Here is a 13,735-nt window from a genome sequence, read left to right as displayed (position 1 = left end):
AGTCATCTGCTGATGGACATTTAGTTTGTTTCCGTGGCTTGGCTCTTGTCACTCGTACTGCTATGAACACTGGGGTGAATGTATCTTTTGGAATTAGAGTTCCCTCCAGATATATGCTGAGCAGTGGACTGCTAGATCATATGGTAAATCTATTTTTACTTTTTGAGGAATCTCCATACTGTTTTCCATAATGGCAGCATAAAAATTCATTCCTACCAACAGCGTAGGAGGGTTCCCCTTTCACCACACCCTCTCCAGCATTTATTATTTGTAGACTTTTTGATGATGGCCTTGCTGACTGCTGTGAGGCAATACATCATTGTAGTTTTGATATGTATTTGTCTGATAATTAGTCTGATAATTACATTTGTCTGATATTGAACATTATTCATGTGCCTATTGGCCATTTTTATGTCTTCATTGCAGAATTGCTTGTTGAGGTCTTCTGCCCATTTTTGTATTGGATTTTTTTTTTGTTATTAAGTTGTATGAACTGTTTATATATTCTGGAAATCAAGCCCTTGTCAATTGCCTCTTTTGACAACATTTTTTCCCATTTGTTTGTCGTTTTGTTTTGCTTATGGTTTCCTTTCCTGTGCAAGAGCTTGTAAGTTTAATTAGGTCCCATTTGTTTATTTTTGCTTTTATTTCTACTGCCTGGGTAGACTGCCCTGGAAGAACATTGCTAAGAATAATGTCAGAAAATGTTTTGCCTATGTTTTCTTCTAGGAAGCTTATAGTGTCTTGTCTTGTGTTTAAGTGTTTAAGCCATTTTGAGTTTATTTTTGTGTATGGTGTGAGGGAGTGTTCTAACTTTATTGATCTATATGCTGCTGTCCAGTTTTCCCAACACCACTTGCTGAAGAGACTGTCTTTTCTCCATTGTATATTCTTGCCACTTTGTGAAAGATAAATTGACCATAGGTATGTGGGTTTATTTCTGGGCTCTCTATTCTGTACCATTGGTCCATATGTCTGTTTTTGTGCCATAACCATGCTGTTTTGTTTACTGTAGCTCTGTAGTATTGTCCAAAGTCTGGGAGGGTTATTCCTCCAGCTTCATTCTTTTTCTTTGGTATTGTTTTGGCAATTCTGAGTCTTTTGTGATTCCATATAAATTTTAGGATTATTTGTTCCAGTTCTGTGAAAAATATCCTGAGTGATTTGATAGGGATCACATTAAATTTGTAGATTGCTTTGGGTTATATAACCATTTTAACAACATTGATTCTTCCAAACCAAGAGCATAAGATATCTTTTAATTTAAATAATCTTTAATTTGCTTAATCAATGTTTTGCAATTCTACATGTATAAGCCTTTCACTTCCTGGATCAGATTTATTCCTAAATATTTTATTTTATATTTTGATGCAATTTTAAAAGGGATTCTATATTTACTTTCTTTTTCTGTTATTTCATTGTTAGTCTACAGAAAGGCAACACGTTTTTGTATGTTAATCATGTATCCTGCTTGCTTGCTGAATTCTTTTATCAGTTCTAGTAGTTTTTGTGTGGAACCTTTAGAGTTTTCTATATATAAAATCATGTCATCCACATATAGTGACAATTTTACCTCTTCATCCAATTTGGATCCCTTTTCTTTCTTTTTCTTGTCTGATTGCTGTGGCTAGGACTGCCAAGACTATGTTGAATAGAAGTGGTGAGAGTAGGCATCCTTGTCTTGTTCTAGACTTTAGTGGGAAGGCTTTCAACTTTTTAGCATTGAGTATTATGTTGGCTATGGTTTGTCATAAATAGCTTTTATTATGGTGAGACATGTTCCCTCTATATACACTTTGGTAAGAATTGTTATCATTAATGGGTGTTGAATTTTACCAAATGCTTTTTCTGCATCTACTGAGATGATCATTTAATTTCTGTCCCTTCTTTTGTTAATGTGGTGTATGACATCGATTGATTTGCATATGTTGAATCATCCTTGTGTCCCTGGGATGAGTCCAACTTGATCACAGGGTACAATATTTTTTAGGTGTTGATGGATTTTGTTTGCCTATATTTTGTTGAGAACTTTTGCATCTATATTCATCAAAGATATTGGCCTGTAATTTTCTTTTTTATTACTGTCTTTGTCTGATTTCAGTAGCAGGGTGATGGTGGCTTCATAGAATGAATTTGGGAGTGCCCCTCCTTTCGATCTTTTGAAAGAGTCTGAGAAGGATCCCTATGAGTTCTTCCTTGTGTGTTTGGGGGAATTCCCCAGTCAAGTTATCTGGTCCCGGACTTTTGTTTCTAGAGAGGTTTTTTGTTTTTTTTTTTTTTTTAATTGCTGATTCCATTTTACTTCTAGTAATCAGTCTGTTCAAATGATCTATTTCTTCTTGGTTCAGTTTTGGTGAACCATATGTTTCTAGAAACTTGTCCGTTTCTTCTAGGTGGTCCAATTTGTTGCCATATTGTTATTGATAGAATTGTCTCTCTCTCTCTTTTTTAAAAAATATATTTCTGTGATTTTGCTTGTAATTTCTCCATTTGCATTTCTTATTTTGTTTGTTTCTTCTCTCATTTATTCTTCATGAGTCTAGCCAGAGGTTTGTTGCTTATGTTTACTCTTTCAAAAACCCAGCTGTTGGTTTGATTGATTTATTCTATTGTTTTTTAATCTCTATTTTATTTATTTCTTTCCCAGGCTTTAACATTTCTTTCCTTCTGCTGATCTTAGGTTTTGTTTGTTCTTCTTTTTTGTATTGTTTTAGGTGGTAGGCTAGACTGCTTACTTGAGACTATTCTTGTTTTTTTGAGGAAGGTCTGTATCACTATAAACTTCTGTCTCAGGGCTGCTTTTGCTGACTCCCATAGATTTTGTGTGGTTGGTTTTCACTGTCATTTGTCTCAGAGGGACTCTTTAATTTCTTCTTTGATTTCCTCACTTATCTATTTTTTTTAATAGCATGTCATTTAGTCTCCATGCAGTCTTTTTTTTTTTCTCTCATTTTTCTTTCTGTGGTTGATTTCTAGTTTCATGACATCAGAAAAGATGCTTGAAATAATTTCTATCTTCTTAAATTTGTTGAGGCTTCTTTTGGGTCTAAGAATGTAGTCTAACATTGAAAATATTCAATATGCACTTGAAAAGAGTGTGTGTATATATATATATATATATAAAAAATACATATAATATACATAATATATATATATATATATATATTTGGTGTAATGTCTTAGAAATATTAATTGCATCTAATTGTTCTGTTGTGTCTTTTAGTATCTTAATTGCTTTATCAACATTAGCAATTTTCATTCTGGACAATATGTCCAATTATGTTAGTGGGGTGTTAAACTCTCCTATTATTATTGCATTCCATCAATTTCTTCCTTTATGTCTGTATTTTTTTTTAATGTATTTAGGTACTTCTCTTTAGGGTGCATGTATGTTAACGAGAGTAGTATCTTCTTCTTGTATTACTCCTTTTATTAAGATATAGGGTCCTTTGCCATCTTTCTTTATGGCCTTTGTTTTAAAGTCCATTTTGTCTGATGTAAGTATTGCTACTCTTGCTTCCTTGTCATTTCCATTCACATGAAACATCTTTTTCTATCCTATCACTTTCAGTCTATGCATGTCCTTCACCCTAAAGTGGTCTCTTGTAGGCAGCACATTGTAGGCTCTAGGTTTATTATCCAATCTACCACTCTATGTCTTTTGATTGGAGTATTTAGCCCATTGATATTTATGGTAATTATTGATAGATGTGTGTTTATTGCCATTTTAAACTTTGTTTTCCGGTTGATTTTGTATTTCTTCTTTGTTCCTTTCATTGTCTTTTCATTTTTCCTTTCTAGGTTTGATAATTTCCTTTTTTGTTATAATGATTTTTTTTCTTTTTGCTTTTTTGACCTTATTGTATGCTTTTGTTTTGTGGTTTCCCTGATTTTCAGGAATTTTAATCCATTACAATATCTATTTGTTTTAGATTGGTAATCATATAGGTTCACAAACATCCTAAAATGATCAAGAGAAAAAAAAATCTACATTTTCTTCCTGTGCTGTCCCACATTTTATGATTTTGTTATCTTCTTTTATATCTGTTTATTATCTGGCTGATCATTATCATATTTCCAATTGTTTTCTCTTTCTATGGTTCCCTGCTTCTTTTCTACTTAGAGGAGAACTTTCAGTATTTCTTTTAGGATACGTTTGGTATTGGTGTACTCTTTCAGTTTTTGCTTGTCTGAAAAATTCTTTAATTCTACTCTCCTAAAAGATAGTCTTGCAGGGTAGAGTATTCTATGTTGCAGATTTTTCTCTTAAGGATTTTGAATTTATCTTGCCACTCCCTTCTGGCTGGCAATGTTTCTGTAGAGGAATCAGTTGAAATCCTTATAGGGGATCCCTTGCAACTAACTCTATGTTTTCCTCTTGCTTCCTTTAGCATCTTTCCTTTGTCTTAATTTTAGCCTTCCTAATTATAATTTGTCTTGGTGTAGGTGTGTTTGAGTTCATTTTGTTTTGAACTGTTTGTTGTTTCTGTACTTGGATATTGATTCCTTCTTTAGGTTTCAGAAGTTTTTGGTCATGATTTCTTCAAATATATTTTTGATTCCCTTTTGTCTTTCTTCTCCCTCTGGGACCCCTACTATGTGTAGACTGGCAGGCTTTATATTATGCCAGAAGCCCCTTATATTGTATTGTCAATTTTTTTCATTGCTGCAATGATTGGGTGATTTCCATTATCCTGTCTTCTAAATCACTTATTTGTTCTTCCACATTATTTAGTCTGCTATTGACTGCCTTTAGGTCAGCTTTTATTCCAGCAATGGAGTTTTCTGATTTTAATTGGTTCCTATTTATATTTTCTATTTCTTTTTCACAGTAATCTGCATTTCTATCAATATACTCTCTTATTTCCTTCAGTTCTTTTATCACTTCCTTTTTCAACTCAGGTTCTAGTAGACTGTCAAAGTCTATTTCATTGTTCATTCTTAACGGGACTTTTCTTGTTCTTTTAATTGGGAGTGGTTCATCTCCTACATTTTACTTGTATTTCTCTGATTCTATGAACTTAGGAGTAACAGTTATTTACTGTGGTCGTGAAGGGCTTTTTTTTTAAATTTTAAATGTGGGAGTGTTCCTGTGTAGACTGTGCCCATGTAATAATTATGTCATGAGAGCTGTTTTTCAGGATATCTGTATGGATATTTGCCATACCTGTCCTCCTCTGTGTGGTGGCTGTTATCCCCTCTACTGGGGGGATGTGATTGCTGTTGTGGTGATCAGAGCCTGCACTGGTGGTTGGGTGGTACCTCCTCTATCCTCTGTGGTTCTCACAGCTGTGACAGGTGCCGGGTATGCTCCCCTTTTGCTCCTCTGTTTTTGGAATAGAGGTGTCCAGACTTGTTTCTGAGCTGTGGTGTGTCATAGGTATGACTGGAGTGCTTCCATTGGGAGAGGAGCAGCTGAGTATTCCTTCAAAGATATCCACTGGGGAGTCCCATCTGTGGTGTTGTCTGTCACTCATTTTGCTGGCTTACAAAGTACAGTTTGCTGACACTGCCCTTGTCTTTGCCCCAGCCATTGGAATGCCATCAACCCACCCTAGTATCCCCCAGCTTCTTCACCCACAGAGCCACCAGGGCAGATCTGCTGACATCAAGCACTTACACCTGCCATCATGCACATGCAGTCATGCACTCAATCCACCATGAGCCACAGGGTAAGCCCAGAACCCAGATATGAGTTCACATATGCAGGCCTGCTGTTAATGGCAGACTAGCTCCTGCCACACACCTGAAGTCTGCTTGTTGTACCAGAGGCATGGGTCTACAAAGATAGCAGCAGAGGGAATTTGCCACCACAGCCTGGGGCTTGAATCAAATCTCAGTTTCACCTGTGTAGTCTCACAATCTCTGGGAATGTATTCAGGATTCAGCCCTGCCTCCAACAAGAGATGTCTACCAGCAATTGTACCCCTCTAGAGCAAGGCGAATACAGTGTTGTGTCTGAATAGTGCCCCACTTCTGGTTAGAATGTGGGTCACCAATTGTACAGAGCAATGCTCTCTGGGCTGTTATGGTTGTGTTGTGTTGTTTGCCTCCCTATTATGCACACTAGCAGTGGTGCTTTATATGGGAGACCCAGGCTGCTCTGCACACAAACCCAGCCTCAGCCAAGCCACACTCCAGCCCTCTGAGGCTGTCTCTGTGTAGTCAGCCCAATTTTTCTCTTTGTGTTCATGCCTTTGCTCTAGCACCCAATCCTGGCCTAACCCGACTAGCTCATGTGTCAGGCCAGAGATTGTTCAAACCCTCTGTGCCAATTTCTCTCTGTTCTGTCTGCCAAGCAGGTGCTTCTCTGAAGCTTGTTTTCTGTTCCAGCTGACCTCCCCACTGGTGAGGGGGCTTCCCAGGATAAGGGTGCTTTTCCTCCTTTGGAGCTCCTTCCCTAAGCGACAGGTCCAATACCAATTTCCATTCTTTATTTTTTTTTCGCTCTCTTACCAGGTTTTGTAAGGATTTTCCTTTTATTTCCAATAATAAGTGATATTCTGCTGAAGTTCCCCAGGCATTCTCTAAGAATTGTTCCATATGTAGATGCAGAATTTGATGTATTCGTGGGAGAGGGTGAGCTGCGTGTCCTTCTACTCTGCCATCTTGGCAGTGCCCCTTGAACTCACTCGTGATATATAAATAAATTTCAATCTGTTTTACACAACTGTATTTTGGGATCCTTTTTTAAAATAAGCAATTCAATGTATATCTTCACTAACACATTCATCCACCTTATCTAGCATTCTCACACTTATTCAATAAGATTTTCTCTTATTTATATGCCCTAAATTAAATCATATAGCTAAAACAGAGAAAGTTTAGAAAATGTAAGAGGGGAAAAAAAGAAAGATTCCTATCATGCCATATAAACAGGCCAGTTTCTTCATTGCCCTATCACTGTTTTAGCTCATATTAGTTTCCCTACTTAAAAATGACCTGTTCCCTTTACTCCACGTAGCCACTTGCCTAACATTCCTTCCAAGTTCACCCAAATTTCAACATTTCACAAGAGCTTATCCCAAGGGTTTCCCATTCACAGTGATCCCATCTAATGTCATGTCATGTGGTTACAAAAAGTCTGTAACAAACATTTCATCACAGGTTGTCTTCTACTATGCCTGTTACATGATAAGAAATTCATAAATGTCTCTTTGAATAAATGAATCTGTGAGTAAATCAAGGTTCCTCCATTATGAAAAGTCAGATCACATAAGTAGAGAATAGGTATCTGAGTGAAATATTTTTGGGTTGAAGTCCTTGTTTGGTCATTTTCTATGTTCAATATCTTAAGCAAATCACTTGACAGTTTTCAGTCACTTTCCTCAGTGGTAAAACAAAAATAACATCAGAAGATTCCTAATTTGTGGGACTTTTGTAAAGAGTAAATGAAAATGAACATATATCTGTTTACAAGAGCTAGCATATAGGTCATACTTAATGTTTCCAAATTGATAGAAAGTAATGTTTATTACAACTATTCACACCATTTAATTCCATTTGTTGAACTTCATTTTGCATTAAAACCAAAAATATTAAAAAAGCAACCTAATATAAAATAAAATTTAATAGTTCTGATGAAAAATCTTTGGGCCACAAGTAAGACTCTAGCCTTAATTTCAACCCTGGTCAGTTTTATGACTTTAGGCAGATAATTTAATGTCTCTAGTCATAACTATGGTACAGTGGTAAAACAAGGCTGTAGATCACATTTCTGACTCCAGATAAGAGTGAGTAAAAGCATCCCATTTTACTCCTACTCATCACTGATTGGCACAGACAAAAAAGAATTCTAATAAAACCCTGTTCTCTGTACCAAAGATCCAGAAAAAGGGTGGCCCACAAGGATGAAAACTTTCAGCCTTCCTGTTCTGGAGGCAAATCCCATGAAAAAGATGTGACTCTTCCCCACCAGAGTAGAATATGAGTGGAAACTTGTCTTCATCCAACATCAGTAACAATAGGGTGATACCTCTCCCCTGCTGACTCTTGAGCTGTATTTTGAATATCATCACTGAACTGTAGTAGAGAGACTTCATGGAGTACTAAGGGGGCAACATTCTGATTTCTACCACTGTAGAGAAATAAGGAGATACCCATTCCCATGGAGAAGTTATAGGGACATGGCTGACTTGCATTCCCCATGCAGCAAGGAATAGGCTTTCCTACTCAGAGGGGCTCCAGTATTTTCTCCTCATCCTCGTTCTGTCCAGCCTGCACTGATGAGAATGTGGGCTGGAATTCTATGGGGATCATAACACATAAGTGTGGTAGACCAGTATGGCACTGCAGAGGTCCTATAATGTAAATTGACATTTGAACCATAATCCACAAGAGTGAGCATTCTGAACATAAGTAGGTTGACTATCTGCTAAAATGCAGATTTACACAAATCCCATAGTCATATAACAAAATACTCAAAATGTCCAGGATATAGTCCTACATTACGCATGTTACAACGAATCCAGGAAATCTCAACTTGAATGAGTTGAAGACAACAGAGATGATAGAGATGTTGAAATTATAGGATAAAGATTTTAATGCAGCCATTATATGTTCCAATAAACAACTGTACTCTCAAAATTGTTAAAAATAGAAAATCTTAACAGAGAAATAGAAAACATACATGAGAACCATAGAGAAAATTTAGAAATGAAAAATAAAATAACCTGAACAAAAACTCTCTGTTGATGCAGATTGTTAATACTAGAAGAATCAGTGAAATCGAAGACATCAATAGAAATTATCCAGTTTTAACAGCTCATAGAAAATAGACTGAAAAAAGAACAGATATTGAGCTTCAGGGACTATTGTTAGAATGACAAAATATCTATCAACTGTGCCATTTGTATATAACAGTAGTAGAAGGAATTGAAAAAAAATGGACTTCAGACAATACTATAGAGCTACAGTAATGAAGACAGCATGGTATTGGTACAAAAACAGACATGTGGACCAATGTTACAGAATAGAGAGCCCAGAAATGAACCCACAAACTTTTGGTCAACTAATCTTTGAGAAAGGAGGCAAGAATACATAGTGGAATAAAGACAGTCTCTTTAGCAAATGTGTTGGGAAAACTGGACAGCAGCATGTAAAGCAATGAAGCTAGAACACTCCTTTACACCATACACAAAAATATCCTCAAAATGGATCAAAGACTTGAACATAAGACAAGATACCATAAACCTCCTAGAAGAAAATATAGGCAAAACATTATCTGACATACATCTCAAAAATGTTCTCCTAGGGCAGTCTACCCAAGCAATAGAAATAAAAGAAAGTATAAAGAAATGAGACCTAATTAAACTTACAAGCTTCTGCACAGTAAAGGAAACCATAAGTAAAACAAAATGACAAACTACGGAATGGGAGAAAATTTTTGCAAATGCTGAAACCGACAAAGGCTTGATCTCCAGAATCTATAAGCAGCTCACAGACTTAATAAGAAAAAAACAAACAACCCAATGCAAAATTGGGCAGAAGCAATTCTCCAAGGAAGAAATACAAATGATCAATAGGCAAATGAAAAAATCCTCAATATCACTAATTATCAGAGAAATGCAAATCAAACCCACAGTGAGGTATTACCTCAAGTGAGAATGGCCATCATTCAAAAGTCCACAAAAGACAAATGCTGGAGAGGCTGTGGAGAAAAGGGAACCCTCCTACACTGCTAGTGGGAATACAGTTTGGTGCAGCCACTGTGGAAAACAGTATGGAGATTCCTCAAAAGACTAGGAATAGACTTACCATATGACCCAGGAATCCCACTACTACTTCAAAAAGACACCTGCACCCCAATGTTCATAGCATTATTTACAATAGCCAAGACATGGAAACAGCCTAAATGTCCATCAACAGATGACTGGATAAAGAAGAAGTGGTAGATTTATAGAATGGAATACTATTCAGCCATAAAAACCGACAACATAACGCCATTTGCAGCAACATGGATGTTCCTGGAGAATGTCATTCTAAGTGCAGTAAGCCAGAAAGAGAAAAAAAAATACCATATGAGATCACTCATATGTGGAATCTAAACAAACAAACAAATGAAAAAAACAAATACAAAACAGAAACAGACTCATAGACATAGAATACAAACTTGTGGTTGCCAAGGGGGTGGGGAGCGGGAAGGGACAGACTGGGATTTCAAACTTTGTAGATATTGACAGGCATATGCAGAACAGATAAATGAGATTATACTGTATAGCACAGGGAAATATATACAAGATCTTGTGGTAGCTCACAGTGAAAAAAAATGTGACAATGAATACATGTATGATCATGTATAACTGAATAATTGTGCTCTACACTGGAATTTGACACAACATTGTAAATTGACTATAACTCAATAAAAAAATGTAAAAAAAATTTGAATTGAAAAAATATTTGAAGAATTAGTAGCTGAAAAGTTCTCAAACATGGTAGTAGAAAAACCTACAGATCCAAGAAGCTGTGAGTGAACCAATAGCTCCAAAGACTTCAACACCAAGACATATTATATTCAAATCTCTAAAAAATAAACACAATGAAAACTACTTGAAAGCATGCAGAGGAAATAAAGTCATCTCTCGTGGAAAAAACACTTCAAATTGTAGCGAATTTCTCATCAGAAACTAGGGAGGCCAGACAGAAGTAGCATAATACTTTTAAGAATGAAAGAAATTGTCAACCTGTAAGTCTATATCCAGGGAAAATATACTCAAAAAATGAAGGTGAAATAAAGCCATTTTTAGATGAAAGAACGTGAAGAGAATTATTTTGTCAGTAGACCACTTCTACAAAAATGGTTAAAGAAAGTTTCTTAGTTACAGAACAAAGAGCAACAGAAAGCATAAATTAATGAGTAAATGCACTAGACAATTCTTGAATTAAAAAAGTTGTGTTTGACAGTCAAAAAGAAAATTATAATACTGTCTGACATTGTACTCAGTGTATGCAGAGATAATATTTAAGACAGTTTATGTATTATAAAGATAGAAAGGTAAAGTGATGAATAGTTTTAAGGTATCCAAATTCTGCCTGAAGTGGGAAAGTATTGATTCTTACATCAATAACCTGTGTGCATAGCATGTAATTTACAGCAACCACTGAAAACACCATACAAAGAGATATACTCAAAAACAATACACAGAAAACAGGATTTCAAAAAATTGTTCACGTGCCCCAAAAGAAGACAGCAAAAAGAGAGAAATAAAATGGAATGTAAAAAAATAGAAAATAAAAAGTAAAATGGTAGATTTAAGTGTTAACATATCAATACTTACATTAGCTATAAATGATCTGAATTCTCCAGTTAAAAGATAGAGACTGGCAGAATTAAAAATAGTCCCACCTCTACGCTATAGATAAGAAACTCATTTTAAATGTAACCATATAAGTTAAGGTTAAAAGTGAAAGAACAGAGAAGAATACACTATGCAAGTTGTAATCAAAAGACAGCTGGTTTGCCTATGGTATATCAGACAACGAAAAGTTCAGGCAAAGAAAATTACCAGAGATAAAGAGGGACATTAAATAATACTTTAGGAGCCAATTCACCAAGATGGCATAACAATGCTAATACGTACGCAGCATATAAAAGAGCTGCCAAATGCATAAATGACAAGTACCAGAACTGACTAGAGACACAGACAAAATGGTAATTATATTTGGAGACTTCAACATCCCTCTCTTAGTCACTGAGAGAATCAGTAGCTAAGAAGTCAACAAGAGCACAGAAGAACTAAAGAACACAGTCATCTAATTATTTCTAATTGACATATAGTATAGAACACTCCATCAACAGAAGCAGAATACATTATTTTTTCAAGTATACATGGTGCTGCATCTTGGGTCATAAAACTCACATTTGTATATTAAAAAAATTGAAACCATAAAAATATGTCCTCAGACAATAATGGACTCAAGCTGGAAATCATTAACAGAAAGATAACAGGACAATCTCCCAATACTTTGATATTACACAACACACTTCACAAACAGGGGGACAGGTATAGGTGCCTAGCTGTAGAATTCTGTAGACTAGTTCTGTCCCTTAGTGGTACCGATGGGGTGGTTCTCCCAGAAAGTGATAAGCCCTTCCCCATCTGAATGTGGGTATACATCACAGGCTTATGTTTAAAGTGCTCCAGGTTCTTTCTAGGCAAAGGGGACCAATATTTGTTGGGAACCTACTATAAGCTGTATTAAACTTGACCATTCACTGTTTTATTTAATATTCACAACTACCTATCACAGTGTTGTCTCTCAGTAAGTTACCAGCGCTGAGAGGCAGGGAAGCAGCTGAAGATTGTTGGGAAAGTGTTGGATGTTGGAGAGAATTTTAAGGAACCCAAAGCAGCCACAGTTTCGAAGCCCTGACAGGAGATGATTACAAAGAAGTGGAAAGAGGCTACAAGAAGGGTTCCACGTGGCTCCCTAAGGATTCTAAACTTGGAAGGCAGTTGGGGATTAGGCAGCAATCTAAGTAGAGGAATGACATTTTAAATGATTATTTTAGGGGAGAGGATTGCAGAGTGAGGAGGCTGAAGGTGAGGGGCTCAGTCTTGGGCGGATGCAAGAAAGTCAGTTGAAAAGTGGTGAGGATTTAGGTAATCACATTTTACTCATGGGAAATGCAGTCTCCAAGAAGGAAAGTAGAGCATTCCCCGCCCGCCTTGGTAATAGTATTAAAAAGACGTGATCATATTACAAATAGGATGTGCTAGCAATGTGTACCATGACACATAATTAAATGACTTAAAGAATGTATCATGCCTGGCACATTTAAATAGTACACAGTACACAATTTTACCCCTAGAAAGGGCAGGTGAAGTCATTAGTTGAAAGTGAGGACAATAAGGCTCAAAGCGGGGTGTACCGGGAGCCTGCTTTAGCGTCAGAGCCCTCCCCATCCTTCTGTCATCGGTACCCAAACTGGCCCTTGCCCTACACGTCAGGGTGAACCCAGGCAGCTTCGCCTTCTCTTACCCGCTGAAGCGACAGGTGAACCTTCTTAAAGTCCAGATAGAAGAGGTGTCCCACGAAGGGCAGGCGCGGGGGCCCAGGCGGGTAGTTCTTTGGGCGACGACTTTTGAGGAAATCAGCAAAGAAGAGAAATACAACTGCGCCCAGCAGGAGAGTGCGGACACGGAGCAGCCCCCAGACAGCGGCTGCCAGGGAGCCCAAAGCTGCAAGCATAACTGAGATGTCGGCTACGTCCTCAGTGCTCTGCGCAGGCCCTGGTCTGAGGCGGGGCTCTAGAGTCTGAGCTCCCAGCCCCGCCCCCTTCCAGGCCCCTCCCTTGGCCCCGCCCCGCCCCGCCCCACTCCAGGCAGTGCCTTCCCCTCCCCGCCCCCAGGTCCAGCCACCCAAACACCGCCCACTCGCAGGTTCCAGCCCGCACTTCCCTGCCTTGCCTGCCTGGCGCCCAGTGGCCAGGCTTCTGCCAGTGTTCAGGGCTCTTTCCCCAGACTTGCCCCCTGCAGCAACCCCTCACCCCCACCAGGAGCTCTTCTTCCCTCCAATTGCATCCAGCCTGCCTGACAGCCCCACTAGAAGCCAGAGGTCAGATTCCTGGGGGAACATGACCAGGTTTTGGAAAAGGCCAGGCTAGGAGCTTTTTTAGTTGCTATTTACAACGCTTGTCTCTCTGTGACATTATGGGCCTCTAGCGGTTATGGTTTCATTGCATCTGAGAGTGGCACAGACATTTGAGCTCCCTGTTTCTCAATCACCCTCTCAT

General features: G+C 37.7%; 1 protein-coding gene across 2 annotated transcripts in view; it reads right to left on the bottom strand.

Annotated features, from left to right (window-relative positions):
• LOC105064851 (cytochrome P450 2J2) overlaps positions 1-13,266 on the bottom strand; it is a 35,419-nt gene extending 22,153 nt beyond the window's left edge. Inside the window, exon 1 of one of the 2 annotated variants that reach the window (XM_045512702.2) lies at positions 12,982-13,266. In XM_045512702.2, the coding sequence (XP_045368658.2) occupies positions 12,982-13,191 (210 nt within the window). In that variant the 5' untranslated portion in view covers positions 13,192-13,266. The remainder of the gene's footprint in view (positions 1-12,981) is intronic. The other variant, XM_010949884.3, reaches the window with a different exon arrangement.
• Between the last annotated feature and the right edge of the window lie 469 nt (positions 13,267-13,735).

The sequence above is a fragment of the Camelus bactrianus genome, chromosome 13, assembly GCF_048773025.1.
Source record: "Camelus bactrianus isolate YW-2024 breed Bactrian camel chromosome 13, ASM4877302v1, whole genome shotgun sequence".
Lineage (NCBI taxonomy): Eukaryota > Metazoa > Chordata > Mammalia > Artiodactyla > Camelidae > Camelus > Camelus bactrianus.
This window is presented reverse-complemented; position numbering and strand designations above follow the sequence as displayed.